At 38.3% G+C, this 16,632-nt stretch overlaps 1 protein-coding gene across 1 annotated transcript; it reads left to right on the top strand.

The window, feature by feature from the left end:
* The first annotated feature begins 1,313 nt into the window (after window positions 1-1,313).
* On the top strand, window positions 1,314-7,287 carry tcf19l (transcription factor 19 (SC1), like). Its single transcript, XM_046844495.1, has 4 exons — window positions 1,314-1,594; window positions 2,141-2,763; window positions 2,849-3,824; window positions 6,861-7,287. The coding sequence occupies exons 2-4, from the start codon at window positions 2,475-2,477 to the stop codon at window positions 7,192-7,194; spliced, it is 1,599 nt and encodes a 532-aa protein (XP_046700451.1). The 5' UTR covers window positions 1,314-1,594; window positions 2,141-2,474; the 3' UTR covers window positions 7,195-7,287.
* The last annotated feature ends 9,345 nt before the right edge of the window (window positions 7,288-16,632 follow it).

Genomic DNA, 16,632 nt, shown 5'->3' with positions numbered 1-16,632 from the left:
ATAATACAATGTATAATTACAACATATATGTATATTACAGTGGCAGGCCGTGTTATTTACTCCTAGGCATTCAGTGGTATCGTCACCACTGAAGTCAATACACCTGACTTGAGTCAATCCGCCTCTTAATACCATCATTATGACCCCATAAATTCATACAACTATATTTGACCATCCAATCAAAAGATTTAAAAATGCTGACATGATTGGACACCTGCTATAGCGCTTCTAAGTCGTCAAATTGTTCGGTTAAAGTAACAGCTTTAAGCAACATGTGGTTTACGCTCATTGAGCCCGCAGGTGCTGACTGTGAAGGGCTTACGGCAGATAGATACCTTTGACCCTGGCAACACATGATGTGATGGCTGAAATCTGGTTGGATAGAAACTCCAATCTTAACTTACACAGAGAAAAACTATGAAATGAATAGAATAGTCTATTGAGAATAATGTAATGAATTTTTATTTCACATAAAAATATATTAAAACGTAAATCAGTGATTCTGATAGAGTCGGAAGAGAAGTCTTTACTGGCCCTGATGGCCTGCCATTGGTATAATAGTAATATGTTATCCCTTCAATTCAGTTTTATTGTACATTGGACATTGTCCCAAAGCAGCTTTTCAGAGTTAATCAAATGTTAATTTATTAGTTTAGTGCCTTTAAACCCCAATAAGTTTATCTCTAATAAGTGAGCCAGTGGTGGCAGTGGCAAGGAAAAACTTCCAGGATTGAGAAGAACCAGCCTCAAAGGTGGAACCCAACTTCATCTGGGTGGCACTTTGGTGTCAATTCATTATAGTTTTGTTATTGCTGATGTTTTGTTATTGCTGATATTTAGTGATGGGGCATAAATGCTCATGAAAACTGCAGTCCTAAGCCATTGTAGCAGACTTGCTTAATATTAATATTAATATTAATTATTTCAAATCCATCCTCAATGTATAAGATTGATAAGTGATATGTACGTTATTAATTCAATTCAATTCAATTCATTTTTATTTGTATAGCGCTTTTAACAATGAACATTGTCTCAAAGCAGCTTTACACAGATAATGTGGTGATTAAATGTAAATATGTTCTTTAATTCTTTAAATGTTATTAGGTATAGTCTTGCCTGAAACTGGTTTGTGACTCAAAATGGGGATCACTGCGGTATATGGTTGGATTGACATTGACAGCCTGCTTGACTTGACGTGGCTTGACTTGAGCTGTAATTTCCCGCGTCCGAGGGATCAGCCGAATGAATAGACTCCGCCCAAGTAGGAGGAGCTTGATAAAAACCCCACCCCTTATACATTTGGTTCTGTATTGAGAGGAAAAACTCAGCAACATTCTGATACAGGATATCTTGATTGTTTCGGATGTAAAATACTATAGAATATCCCACTGATGACAAAATGAAAACACACTCTATTTAGAAATGAAGAACGTTCGCGCCAGCCAAGCCGGAAGTGACGTTCAATCTCGCGCAAGAAGTCCGGCGCGCCAAATTTCAAAGCACTTCCTGCGAAGAAATCGCCCCCGAAAAAAGTGAAAGGACGCGACTAGATGCATAATGTTCACGTTTGCAGTAATCCGGGGACATATTTCTGGTATGTCATGATCCTTTAAGCTGTTTTGCTCGAAGGAAAGGCGAATATAAATGTTTTTTTTTCCCGGAGTTAATGCGGGCTTGCAGTGTTTAGCGCGTTCCCTTCGGAGTTTCCTGTTTGTTCGACGGCGTTCAAGCTGCACGCGCGGCCGCTCCTCATATTCATAAAACCAGATCATGTAGATATTAAAAAGAAACTAAAACAGTAGTGTGGTTTTTACTTGTTATGAGACACCAGGTTCATGGAATACCGATGTTTGGACATTTCTTCTAGCGTTCTAGCTAAAGCACTAGCCCATGGTGCTAAACAATAAGACTAGAATAGGAACAGAAGCTAAGCTAAGTCTCAGCTGAACATCACTAGTACACCAGCTTTGCACCAGAAGTAGTATTGAACAATATAAATAATGGATTGGGTTATTTATGGTATACATAAAACTACTAAGTTATGTATTTTAACTTAATAATGCCCTTATACATACATGTGCATTTATTGTTTTAATATTTTTTTTCTGTTTTTAAGTAAATTTTTTTGTTTCCTTCCCAGGATGAAGATCTGAATGACACAGCAGGCTCATTATTATCTACCTTGATTATGCAGATAAAAACGTTTATGCAATGTTGTAAAACTTCGTAAATAAATAAATTTTATATTTAACAGGAAAATAAACTCTACAATGTCGTAAGGGTCGTGATTTTGAATGACCTTCACGTTCCTGGCATACTTTAATACATAATACATCTGCTACGCAGATTAACGCTTGTGCACAATGTTGCACGACTCCCAAATTTGACATTTAAGGAGAACAGAAAGTCTACGATGTCGTAAGGGCCGTAATTCTGTACGCAGTTCTGTGTGTGCTGTCCAAAACTGTGCAGACATGTTCCCTGGAATCCAACCCTGCTTCCAGTTGTTAAGAATAGGCTCGTCAAGTCATGCAAACAGCCACCAGTCCGGTGCCGTTTTGGACTCATCCCATGATTTGTACACATTCCGGCCAGCACTCGCGCACTCTGTGTTCAGGTTGGGAAGGCTGGCAGATTTGTGCGACGTAACCCTGGAGTCAACAAGTGTTTCGCGTGTACATGCTGAGCTGCATGCTGAAAAACAGAGCGACGCTGCAGGAGAGGACGGATGGAAGGTCCAAGTGAGGGACCGAAGCAGCTATGGTTGGTGTTTTGCATCCTTGCTTTTATATATTTGATATGCTGTGAATGTGTCATTAACTGATCAACTTATTGTCATTGATACCAGGTACATGGGTAAATGATGTCCGGATTGAGTCAGGTGTCCTGTTGGAGATATTTGATGGCGACACACTAACCTTTGGTGGCCAAACAGTGCAAGGAAGGCCAGAATTCTACTTCCTATTTCAGAAGGTCAGGGTGAGTCCACAGGAGTTTGACGCCATAACTGTCCCGAAGGCGAACTCCTTCTCGTCCAATATCAATAACCGGATCAGAACGAGCCTGGATTGCAAACAAGAGCCCGGCCTTGACATTTCTAAGTTGTCCATCAACAAAGCCACAGTCATTCTCAACTCCATCGGTAGCCTTAGTAAGATCAACGGGAGCTGCTGGACCTTCAAGAAGAGTGACAAAACTGCTGGCTTGAATCTAAACTCTGCTGACACCCCTTCATTTCAAAGTCTGGTCCCTCCTTCAACTCCTCCTTCTCTTTCGGACAGTCGAGAGACCGCAAAGTCCATCCCGCCATCATCGAAAAGTCGCCGCAAATCAGCACACACAGTGCTTTTGGAAGACGACAGTGTGGAAGACCAAGATGTCTGCAGAACCGGGGTGGAGGAAGCATGGAAAGCCAAAGCTGGCAAGAGAAGACGCCTGTACAAGTCAGAGTCAGATATATTCCAGTCTCCACTGTCCAATATGGAGTCAAGTATAAGGCCGCAACTTGATACCAGGCCGGTCATGTCCAAGCAAAACACTGTGGTTTTTAATCAGCTGAACAACGGGAAACATGGTCATCCATCATTTACCCTGATCCTGAAACGTGACAATGAGAATACAGCCCACAGCAAAAGTGTCAGTCTGATGGGATGCCGTCAGCAGAAGCGCTGCTCTTCAGCACCTCGTGGCAGGAGAAGAGCAAACAGCACTCCATTATGTTCTTCACTGCTCGTAGGAGGTGAAAACTATCAGCTGGCCTCTCCACCATCACGGCCGAGCAAAGTGCTGAGGGGACACGCTGCCCGCTTTCACGCCAGCACTAGGTACAGCTAAAGTTAACTACATTTATCCATGATCATTTTGCTCCAGTAAGGAGTTAATATTTTACTAACATTTTTCTGCCTTAAAGATTCAAATCAGTCTCTGATTCAACAATTCAACATACGTTCTAGCGTCTATGCTTCATACTCACTATACTTTCCATTTTATCTACAAATCTCAAAAGATATAGATTAGTCTTAATTTCTATTGTTTTCAAAATGTGGGTCAGTAGTTGGGTAAAGTTGCAAAAAATCTGTTTGGTAGATTTTAAGTGAATCTGCAGCAAAAAGATAAGTGTGTGTCTGTTGTCTTTTTGTTCAGTGCATGATCTCATTTGCAGTGACAGACCCTAGAGCAGGGGTCACCAACCTTTTTGAAACCGAGAGCTACTTCTTGGGTACTGATTTATGTGAAGGGCTACCAGTTTGATACACAACAGTTTTCAGTTTGATCTAAAATAACAAATTTGCTCAATTTACCTTTTATTATGTTGTTATTAATAACTAATGATATTCATCTTTGTGAAGACACTGATCGTGTTAATGATTTCTCATAATTATTAACAATGATTTAACAAAGTAGGAAACAGCTATTTTTAGAAAAGACCCGCAAGCTACTCATGTGCACCATGTTGGTGACCCCTGCCCTATAGTATTTAAATACTTCCTAATTACTGTTACTGTTAATATTATTTGTTAAGTGTTTAGATCTGATATTTAGTTTCACAGCTGTTTACTCCAATATATTCTAGATTCCTGATGTTAAATATGTTTGTGTCTAATGTTCTCTAAGGTGGATATGCACTAATCGATTTTATCTTACAGTAATGAAAATGAAACCATGTAAGGTTGAAGTGAACATGACTTGCAGTGGGCATGATGTAATTTCAGACAGTTTAAATCTTTTGTGCATTATAGTATTATTGGGAGAAAAGACAGAATACTGCTCTTTTGGCATAGCTTTGATTTGTACAAGGTTGTGGAGGCCAGATTGAAGGGTATATGGAGTGTATTATCATGTATTGACAATAAAATTGCAGCAGCTTTAAAAATAAAATGCAGTGAATAAAGACCATTAGGCTCGAGCCCTACAGACGATTGGCAGACATTTAAGATATGAGAATTATACATTTTGAAATAGAATGTTATAATTTGGACATTTCATGGCCCATAGATCTATGTCCATAAAATGCCAAATGATTTCTTACAGCTTTTTTTTTTTTTTTGTTGTTGCAAAAATTGCAAATATTCTAATGCCCTGGAAAAAAATAACTTCTTACAGCATTATTAAATGACAACTACTTTGAGACCCTAGCATCCAGCTCTTTGTCATTCATAATTAAATGCAGGAAATTATAGATAAAATATGCAAAGCCTTTCCTAAATACAATTATTTGGTCCTATTTTTGGTGGCACCAGATAGTGTAATTATAAGTAATTTGTTATATAACTATACTCTGTATAAACTAAAGTCAGCAAGTGCTAAGTATGTTAAAAGAAACCTGCTTAAGTTATGAACTGTTCAGTTATTGGGACTTAAGTGTGAACTGTTCAGAAACTGGGCTTGAGGGTGGATCAGGAAGGTCCACCAAACACATTCAAACTTATTGGTATCTTAGTAGAGAATAAAATGACCACTTATGCTTTTCTCTAGTTGTTTAAGAGGTTAAAATGCAGCAAGCACAGTATGATTGGAGTGATTGAAGCAAAAATATTGAATTGCATCCATCTTTTTACACAGTTTATTTTTATTAACTCACCTTTTTATGGGCTCTAGGAAAAACTATACAAAAAATGTTAAGGTCAGGCAATTCTCTTCAAGAATATTTTATTTCTTTGCCTTAATCTTTTGGGTTGTTTTAACAGTTTGTTTTGATTTGTTCTCTGTGAAGCGCTGTTTTATCAGCTTTGCAATATTTTGCAACCCCTTATATTTCAGAATGTATCTTGCACCTTCTGTCAGCAATCATCAGTGACCCAGTTCCACTGGCAGCTATATATCTCCATGCCATAAGTCATGTTTGACAGATTGTGATATCCTTTTGTAAGCCCTAGCTAGCTTTCTCTTTCTATAATTCCGCTACTGCTTAATCTTGGTTTTTATCCCAAACCGTTCTAGGTTTGTCCAAGTACCTTATTCCAGAGCTAAGCAGGCTTTTTAGATGTGTTCCCGCAGTTTATTGTGTCCACTCTGTTCTTGTTGTCAGTGTTTTGCATGTTAAGTGAACCCTCTATATTTAAAGCACTTTTTGTTAAACTTTTTGAATCAATGCTAAAAATCTACACTTTAATCACATATTGACTGACTTAAACTTATTCTATTGTATACAGAGGCAAAATTATGAAAATGATCAATGTCCAAATACTTATGGATGTACAATGACTGGAAGGACTAATTGACAGCATAACTAATAGGTAGAACGTGAACATTATGGCACCCTGGGACATAAAGCAGCCAGTTATCACTTTTCACCAATTTCTTTTTTAGTCTGGATTTACTGTATAATAACAATAATTGAAAGGGTGTTCTATAGCTGTGGGGTTTTGTTAGTGAAAGCTCTATCCCCTTCTGTTAGCTTCAATATTAGATTTTAACAAAGATCCTGTACCTTTTAATCAAAATACTAAGTAAATGCTTCATAAGTCCTCTGATTTTTCATTTTTTGTATTACTTTTTAAATGTAACTTTTAACGTGTAAATCAAATTCATAGGTATATACATGAACCATTCATCATGGTTGGCTTAAGTTTTTTGCAGGTATTTTACACACAATTATCACAAAACTCGATAAGTGTTCATTCATGGTCTTTTACTGTGTTTTTGGCGAGAACTGTCTGTCAGAGGAAACTATTGCAAAGAGTGCTTGGACCCTGCAGATCTCTTCTTGCAGCTCTTTTTTTTAATATTTAAGGTGACATGGTTGTATTTAAGTCTCTCTTGGTCTAGGATTTCTGTTTTGATCTTTTTTGAAATTGGTAATGCCTTTTATGTAGAATGTATTTTGAAACCTTTTGTGTGTAATCTTTTTACCATTGCAGTAGACGACGCGGTAGACCCAGGAAACATCCACCACCCCAGCTTTCCCTTCCATCTCCTGCGTCCTCGTCGTCGTCATCTAGCTCATCATCCTCATCGTCTTCCACATCGTCTTCCTCAGAGGATGAAGATGACGATGAAGAAGAAATGAGGGCGGCGCAGTGTGTCGAGCCATGTGCTTCGGTTTGTTGTCGTCTGCCACAGCAGGAGACCGTGCAGTGGGTGCAGTGTGATGACTGTGATGCCTGGTATCACTTGGACTGCCTTCCAAACGACCGTAACCGGGCCACGTTCCTGCTTGATCCTAGCGCTGAATTCCACTGCGGCTGCTGCTGAGTGGCTCCACGAATGGTAATTAAAAAATGGCTAGTCGTACAGAAGCAGTTCTCCTTCAAGATGCATATTGAAGCAATAAAACCTTTGCTGTTTTGACTGCCTCAGCTACTTATTTTTAAACATCAGACAGCTTTCAGGTAATACACTAAGCTTTAAAGCATTATGATCAGATTCAGAAGCGGGCGAATGGGTCTTTAAGGTCACAACGCTTTCGGCAGCTCAAAAAAGTCTGCTGCATGTTTCTGCAAATCAAAGGATGTCAATCTCTTAATATGTTCCAGATTAGCCCGGATATATGAGAATTATGCAGAAAATCACCAGTAATATATCGTTCATGATAATACCAGTAAAATATTAAAGATTTAGCAGTCTGGGCTTTGCTTGCATTTGCACCTTATTTTTTTCCAAAATACAAAATAAATTGAGGTGTACAAGATTGTTTTAGGTCTGTGCTGCCTACCACTTTGACATTATTTATTTAAATGACAAAATTATATATTAAGCAATTCAGTTGTACTGTGCTCTGTCTCTGCGCTTAACTGATAAACAGTAGAACTCTTTCTCAGCATAGTGTTTTCAGCACTGCAGGTGGAAAACTGTGGTTCATCGCCAGATAAACTCCAGGTGTGTTCTTAACAGCTGTATTTGCTCTCGTTTGAGTGCTCTACATCAAAGCCTTCACCAAAGGCTTTGGGAACTGACTAATGAGATGGTTATATAAATGCCTTCTGCACTTCTGAACCTTCCAGACCCTCACCGGTTTAAAGGGCATATTTAGTGTTCATGGAGCAGAAGTTGCCTAACTAGCATTTTATTTTATTGACCCTAAATGCCAGGGGACAGATTGCTATAAGGTCCAGGATAAAAATCAACACACCTGGCTTTGTAAAGATTTTTGCAGATGATTGCTCAAGACCTTGCAGAACCTGGCGTAGATGCAAGGCACCAGTATACCTCAGCAAATCACAAGGATAAAGCACTTCTCATGGAATAGCCTGTTCAGATCAACCTCCTGGATTGGATTGTAAGAAATTGAGGCACTCCAACAAAAGAGTGTGATCCCCTGCTTGACTATTGAGGTGAACAGCATTTGACAATGAGTTGACCACATTGGCAACAAGGTCCACTTTCGCCTCGCTGTTCCACTCTCTTAGCACTATCTTCTGCAAGTTGGTTTCCCTGAAGCTAGGCATCAGTGAGCACACAAGCAATTTCTGTGTAAGGTAGAGAGGGCTCTCTTGGCTTTCTACTTCCCTCAAAGGTGACTTTGACTCACTCCATTGAAATAAAAAATTCATCCTTATTGTCTGACCAAATTTTTAATAACTTCTGAAATGTTTCCTGGCTGCAGGTATTTTTCTTATTCACTAGTATCTTGTTTAGCTTTCTGTTCCACCATAAAGGATTCAGCAGTATAGACACCCATTGCTTTAAAGCATAATATTTCTTGTTCGAGGATGTTGATGCACTGAATACAAAAAGTAAAACCCTGCTTATTCCTTTCGTAAGTTTCTCCTTCAGCATCAGGTTTGGGAACCAGTGCATTAGAACTGATTTCACTGGACCCCCTGTTTTAAGCAGTATATGAAGGTATTGATGATGACTTGCAGGTGGCTACTTACTAGGTCCAGATGTTGAGGTTTGCAATGCATCTTATTGGTCGAATTCTATCTTGCCCCAATGTGCCTACTGTATTGAGCAGGTATTTTGTACAGTCATGCTTTTGGGATTTTCTGCTTCTCACCCACATTATACACAATCAAGTCCTGTGTGAGTAAGTTATATTTGTTTTAATGGACATTGTTTTTTTTGACGGTTTATCAAATTATGTATTAAGTATTGTACTGTATATCAAATGCAGGGCATAAAGTTGCATCTATTCATTAATAAGCAGTTATTTTCTGATTAAGACCAACTATATTTTTCTAACTATATAAACTATATAAAAGTGAATGAAACTCGGCAACTGTGTGTACTGATATTATTAGGATTTGTCCATCTGTGAAGCCAAGTGAGCACAGTTTCAAAAGGAAACCTCAAAAAGTAATGAAATCTGTCAGAGGGAATTCTTTTGCAGTTTTTCTGGGGTTTTTTTGGTTTTATTTTTTTGCTAAGATTTTAAATAGCTATTAAAAGCTACAGTCGTACAGAAAAAAGCTACTGGCAGCTCAGATCTTAAATGTGTAATATTATTATTAATCAAGCAGACTTAACGTCTTCCAGGAAATTGTTTGTGTTCTACTGGTGAATACTACAACACTGACTTAAGGCTACATGCAAGAGCAGCAAATTATGCTGTTCTTTAGCAGAAACGTTTTGTCAGTGCATGGCATTTTCCCTGGAGACATATTTCTCTTAATAGTTTTTTTTTATATTAGTGTGTGTGTAAGCTCTACTAACTGTTAGCAGGTGCAGGGGTGGACAAAATCAATTGCTAGATCTTTGTTAATAGTAACAGGAAAAAACTCAACAAAACATGTTTAATTTGGTTTATAAGATACTTGTAAGAATAGTTGATCTTGTTACATGTGCATGACTTTGGAGGTGGACATGGAGTTGGAAACCGATGAACACAAGCTAAACAAATAAAAAGCAAAATTACTCTGCAAATTAAATGTACTGTCGTCTACCCCAGTTTGTTGATAACTTTAGCTTATTTAGAGGGTAAAAAAAATTATAATAAATGTAATAATACTTTTTAATTAGTCTGTGTTAACCCAATTAGGTAGCTCGTCATATATTATCACATTGTGTTACACTCTCGAGGATGTTTTATGGAGCATTCACATAGCTTATTAATTTATGATTTTCTTGCCTATGAGGTGGCTATTTAAGGCTAGTATACGTGCTGTAGTTAAAATGTGCATCTTTTTTTTTTCTTTTTTTTTCTGTCTTTATTGCTTTACCTAAGATGACTATATGCAGTTTTTTTTGCTAAATTTGATGTTTGTCATGAAGGGGAAATCAGGGACTAAAATAGAACTAAATGGAAATAAAAACCTTTAAAAAGATACTGTGTGTTAAAGTTTAATCTGATTGATTACTTATATATTTTTTGGGAAGATTGCAAAGAAAACACAAGGACCATCATCCGTACACACAAAATTGCTTTTAGTGTTTATTGGTTTATCCATCTTTTTAGAATTTGTAAAATTTAGTGTAACATTGTTTTTTCTTTAATGATATCCAAAGAAAATGCACTGATTTCATTTATATATGTGTGTGTGTGTGTGTGTGTGTGTGTGTGTGTGTGTGTGTGTGTGTGTGTGTGTATACTGTATATTACATGCATATACATACAGTGAGGAAAATAAGTATTTGAACACCCTGCTATTTTGCAAGTTCTCCCACTTAGAAATTATGGAGGGGTCTGAAATTGTCATCGTAGGTGCATGTCCACTGTGAGAGACATAATCTAAAAAAAAAAATCCAGAAATCACAATGTATGATTTTTTTTAAACTATTTATTTGTATGATACAGCTGCAAATAAGTATTTGAACACCTGAGAAAGTCAATGTTAATATTTGGTACAGTAGCCTTTGTTTGCAATTACAGAGGTCAAACGCTTCCTGTAGTTTTTCACCAGGTTTGCACACACTACAGGAGGGATTTTGGCCCACTCCTCCACACAGATCTTCTCTAGATCAGTCAGGTTTCTGGCCTGTCGCTGAGAAACACAGAGTTTGAGCTCCTTCCAAAGATTCTCTATTGGGTTTAGGTCTGGAGACTGGCTAGGCCATGCCAGAACCTTGATATGCATCTTACAGAGCCACTCCTTGGTTATCCTGGCTGTGTGCTTCAGGTCATTGTCATGTTGGAAGACCCAGCCTCGACCCATCTTCAATGCTCTAACTGAGGGAAGGAGGTTGTTCCCCAAAATCTTGCAATACATGGCCCCGGTCATCCTCTCCTTAATACAGTGCAGTCGCCCTCTCCCATGTGCAGAAAAACACCCCCAAAGCATGATGCTACTACCCCTATGTTTCACAGTAGGGATGGTGTTCTTGGGATGGTACTCATCATTCTTCTACCTCCAAACATGTTTAATGGAATTATGACCCAGAAGTTCTATTTTGGTCTCATCTGACCACATGACTTTCTCCCATGACTCCTCTGGATCATCCAAATGGTCATTGGCAAACTTAAGACATGCCTGGACATGTGCTGGTTTAAGTGGGGGAACCTTCCGTGCCATGCATGATTTCAAACCATGACGTCTTAGTGTATTACCAACAGTAACCTTGGAAACGGTGGTCCCAGCTCTTTTCAGGTAATTGACCAGCTCCTCCCGTGTAGTTCTGGGCTGATTTCTCACCTTCCTTAGGATCATTGAGACCCCACGAGGTGAGATCTTGCATGGAACCCCAGTCCGAAGGGAGATTGACAGTCATGTTTAGCTTCTTCCATTTTCTAATGATTGCTCCAACAGTGGACCTTTTTTCACCAAGCTGCTTGGCAATTTCCCCGTAGCCCTTTCCAGCCTTGTGGAGGTGTACAATTTTGTTTCTAGTGTCTTTGGACAGCTCTTTGGTCTTGGCCATGTTAGTAGTTGGATTCTTACTGATTGTATGGGGTGGACAGGTGTCTTTATGCAGCTAACGACCCCAAACAGGTGCATCTAATTTAGGATAATAAATGTAGTGAAGGTGGACATTTTAAAGGCAGACTCACAGGTCTTTAAGGGGCAGAATTCTAGCTGATAGACAGGTGTTCAAATACTTATTTGCAGCTGTATCATACAAATAAATAGTTTAAAAATCATATCTTGTGATTTCACCTACGATGACAATTTTAGACCCCTCCATGATTTCTAAGTGGGAGAACTTGCAAAATAGCAGGGTGTTCAAATACTTATTTTCCTCACTGTATATGTATGCATGTGTACAACCCCTGGCAAAAAGTATGGAATCACCCTTCTCAGAAGATGTTCATTCAAATGTTTAATTGTGTAGAGAAAAAACCAAGCACATATATGCCACAAAACAATTTTCACTCAACAAAACAATATTCTGGCTGTATAAAACACTTAAAAAAACAACAAAGAAAGATAACTATAGTCAATTACAAGTGTTTTTACAGATCAAACAGAGGAAAAAAATATGGAATCACACAAATCTGAGGAAAATTATATGGAATCACCATGCACTTTGCATTTCTAAAACAAACACCTGTATCTGATTACAACTGCTAATTAGTCTGCAGTTAAAAAAGAGTGCTTGCACACATTAGTGATGTGTTGAACCAAGATGATTGACATAACTCATGGCTCCAACACGAGAGATGTCAGTTGAAACAAAGGAGAGGATTATCAAACTTCTCAAAGAAGGTAAATCTTCACGGAATGTTGCAAAAAATGTTGGTTGTTCCCAGTCAGCTGTGTCTAAAATCTGGACCAAGTACAAATCAAATGGAAAGGTTGTAAAAGGAAGCGTACTGGTAGACCAAGAAAGACATCAAAGCGCCAAGACAGAAAACTTAAAGCAATATGCCTTGAAAACAGAAAATGCACAACAAAACAAATGAGGAACAAATGGGCAGAAAGTGGAGTTCATGTCTGTGACCGGACTGTAAGATATCGCCTAAAAGAAATGGGATTTACATACAGAAAAGCCAAACGAAAACCATCATTAACATCTAAACAGAAAAACAAGGTTCCAGTGGGCTAAAGAAAGACAATCTTGGACTGTGGATGACTGGATGAGAGTTATATTCAGTGATGAATCACGAATCTGCATTGGGCAGGGTGATGATGCTGGAACTTTTGTTTGGTGCCGTTCAATGAAATTTATGAAGACAACTGCCTGAAGAAAACATGCAAATTTCCACAATCATTAATGATATGGGGTTGTATGTCAGGTAAAGGTATGGGAGAGATGACAGTCATTACATCTTCTATAAATGCACAAGTTTATCTTGTGATTTCACCTACGATGACAATTTTAGACCCTCCATGATTTCTAAGTGGGAGAACTTGCAAAATAGCAGGGTGTTCAAATACTTATTTTCCTCACTGTATATGTATGCATGTGTACAACCCCTGGCAAAAAGTATGGAATCACCCTTCTCAGAAGATGTTCATTCAAATGTTTAATTGTGTAGAGAAAAAACCAAGCACATATATGCCACAAAACAATTTTCACTCAACAAAACAATATTCTGGCTGTATAAAACACTTAAAAAAACAACAAAGAAAGATAACTATAGTCAATTACAAGTGTTTTTACAGATCAAACAGAGGAAAAAAATATGGAATCACACAAATCTGAGGAAAATTATATGGAATCACCATGCACTTTGCATTTCTAAAACAAACACCTGTATCTGATTACAACTGCTAATTAGTCTGCAGTTAAAAAAGAGTGCTTGCACACATTAGTGATGTGTTGAACCAAGATGATTGACATAACTCATGGCTCCAACACGAGAGATGTCAGTTGAAACAAAGGAGAGGATTATCAAACTTCTCAAAGAAGGTAAATCTTCACGGAATGTTGCAAAAAATGTTGGTTGTTCCCAGTCAGCTGTGTCTAAAATCTGGACCAAGTACAAATCAAATGGAAAGGTTGTAAAAGGGAAGCGTACTGGTAGACCAAGAAAGACATCAAAGCGCCAAGACAGAAAACTTAAAGCAATATGCCTTGAAAACAGAAAATGCACAACAAAACAAATGAGGAACAAATGGGCAGAAAGTGGAGTTCATGTCTGTGACCGGACTGTAAGATATCGCCTAAAAGAAATGGGATTTACATACAGAAAAGCCAAACGAAAACCATCATTAACATCTAAACAGAAAAACAAGGTTCCAGTGGGCTAAAGAAAGACAATCTTGGACTGTGGATGACTGGATGAGAGTTATATTCAGTGATGAATCACGAATCTGCATTGGGCAGGGTGATGATGCTGGAACTTTTGTTTGGTGCCGTTCCAATGAAATTTATGAAGACAACTGCCTGAAGAAAACATGCAAATTTCCACAATCATTAATGATATGGGGTTGTATGTCAGGTAAAGGTATGGGAGAGATGACAGTCATTACATCTTCTATAAATGCACAAGTTTATGTTGAGATTTTGGACACTTTTCTTATTCCATCAATTGAAAGGATGTTTGGTGATGGTAGCATCATTTTTCAGGATGATAATGCATCGTGCCATAGGGCAAAATCTGTGAAAACATTTCTACAGGAAAGACATATAATGTCAATGGCATGGCCTGCAAATAGTCCGGACCTCAATCCAATTGAAATTCTGTGGTGGAAATTAAAGAAAATGGTCCACGACAAGGCTCCAACCTGCAAAGCTGATCTGGCAACTGCAATAAGACAAAGCTGGAGACAGATTGATGAAGTATACTGTTTGTCATTAGCTAAATCCATGCCTCAGAGAATTCAAGCTGTTATAAAAGCCAGAGGTGGTGCAACAAAGTACTAGTAGTGTTTTTATTTGGTGATTCCATATAATTTTCCTCAGATTTGTGTGATTCCATATTTTTTTCCTCTGTTTGATCTGTAAAAACACTTGTAATTGACTATAGTTATCTTTCTTTGTTGTTTTTTTAAGTGTTTTATACAGCCAGAATATTGTTTTGTTGAGTGAAAATTGTTTTGTGGCATATATGTGCTTGGTTTTTTCTCTACACAATTAAACATTTGAATGAACATCTTCTGAGAAGGGTGATTCCATACTTTTTGCCAGGGGTTGTATATGTATGCATGTGTATATAGCAAATTTTAGATTATATACAGTATATAGTGAGATTTATGATCAAACTCTTGATGTCACCCAAATGAGGATGGGTTCCCCTTTTGAGTCTGGTTCTCTCAAGGTTTCTTCCTCATAACATCTAAGGGGAATTTTTCCTTGCCACAGTCGCCACGGCTTGCTCATCAGGGATAAATACACACACCATTCACATTAACTGTTGATTTGTGTAAAGCTGCTTTGAGACAATGTCTGTTGTGAAAAGCGCTATACAAATAAACTTGACTTGACTAGTGAGATGTGATATCTAAATACATTTAAAGTTGATTTAAAATATTTAGGATTTTGTGTGTATTTTTATATATATATATATATACAGTGCCTCCACAATTATTGGCACCCTGTTTAAGATGTGGTCGTGGACTTCAAAAATTCTCCTTTTTAAAACAACATAGAACCCAAATGCAAAAAGAGAAAATCCAACCTTTCATTTAAGTACATAACTTTGGTGGTAAAAAATCACACATTTAGAAAAAAAAAACTTGAAATCATGTGTGCCACAATTATTGGCACCCCTAACAATTCCTCTGAAAAATTTAATATATTTTTTTTTTTTTATATATATTTTTCTGTAGTTGCTAAGGTTGGTCAGGGTATCTAGGGACTTTTAATTAGTAATTCATGATTTCCTGTTTCCTGGGGTATAAATATGACGTGACACAGAGGCCTAATTCTCTTACCCATTTGTCAACATGGCAAAGACAAGAGAACACACCATTCAAGTAAGGCAGATGTGTGTCGACCTTCATAAGTCAGGCAATGGCTACAAGAAAATAGCCACCGCCTTAACTTGCCGGTATCTACAGTCAGAGGAATCATTAAGAAGTTTAAAACAACTGGAACAGTGACAAACAAGGCTGGAAGAGGTCCCAAGTTTATCTTGCCACAACGCACAGTGAGGAGGATGGTAAGAGAAGTAAAAAAATTTCCCAAGCTCACCGTCACAGAATTGCATCAAAGAGTGGCATCTTGGGGTCACAGAGTCTCCAAAACAACCATCAGACGCCTCTACATGCCAACAAGCTGTTTGGGAGGCATGCAAGGAAAAAGCCTTTTCTCACTAACACTCACAAACGTAAACGCCTGGAGTTTGCTAAGCGGTACTGGGACTTCAACTGGGATCGTGTGCTTTGGTCAGATGAGACTAAGATTGAGCTTTTGGCAACAAACACTCTAAGTGGGTCTGGCGTAAAACAAAAGATGAGTATGCCGAAAGCACCTCATGCCCACCGTGAAGTATGGTGGAGGATCTGTGATGCTGTGGGCCTGTTTCTCTTCCAAAGGCCCTGGGAACCTTGTTAGGGTGCATGGCATTATGAACGCTTTGAAGTACCAGGATATTTTAAATAAAACCTGATGGCCTCTGCCAGAAAGCTGAAGATGGGTCGTCATTGGGTCTTTCAGCAGGATAATGATCCAAAACATGTGGCAAAATCTACACAAAAGTGGTTCAGCAGTCACAAACTCAAGGTCCTCCCATGGCCATCTCAGTCCCCAGACCTCAATCCAATTGAAATTCTGTGGTGGAAATTAAAGAAAATGGTCCACGACAAGGCTCCAACCTGCAAAGCTGATCTGGCAACTGCAATAAGACAAAGCTGGAGACAGATTGATGAAGTATACTGTTTGTCATTAGCTAAATCCATGCCTCAGAGAATTCAAGCTGTTATAAAAGCC

Source organism: Silurus meridionalis, chromosome 29 (genome assembly GCF_014805685.1).
Source record: "Silurus meridionalis isolate SWU-2019-XX chromosome 29, ASM1480568v1, whole genome shotgun sequence".
Taxonomy (NCBI): domain Eukaryota; kingdom Metazoa; phylum Chordata; class Actinopteri; order Siluriformes; family Siluridae; genus Silurus; species Silurus meridionalis.
The sequence above is the reverse complement of the archived record's forward strand: the minus strand, read 5'-3'. Positions and strand labels throughout refer to the sequence as shown.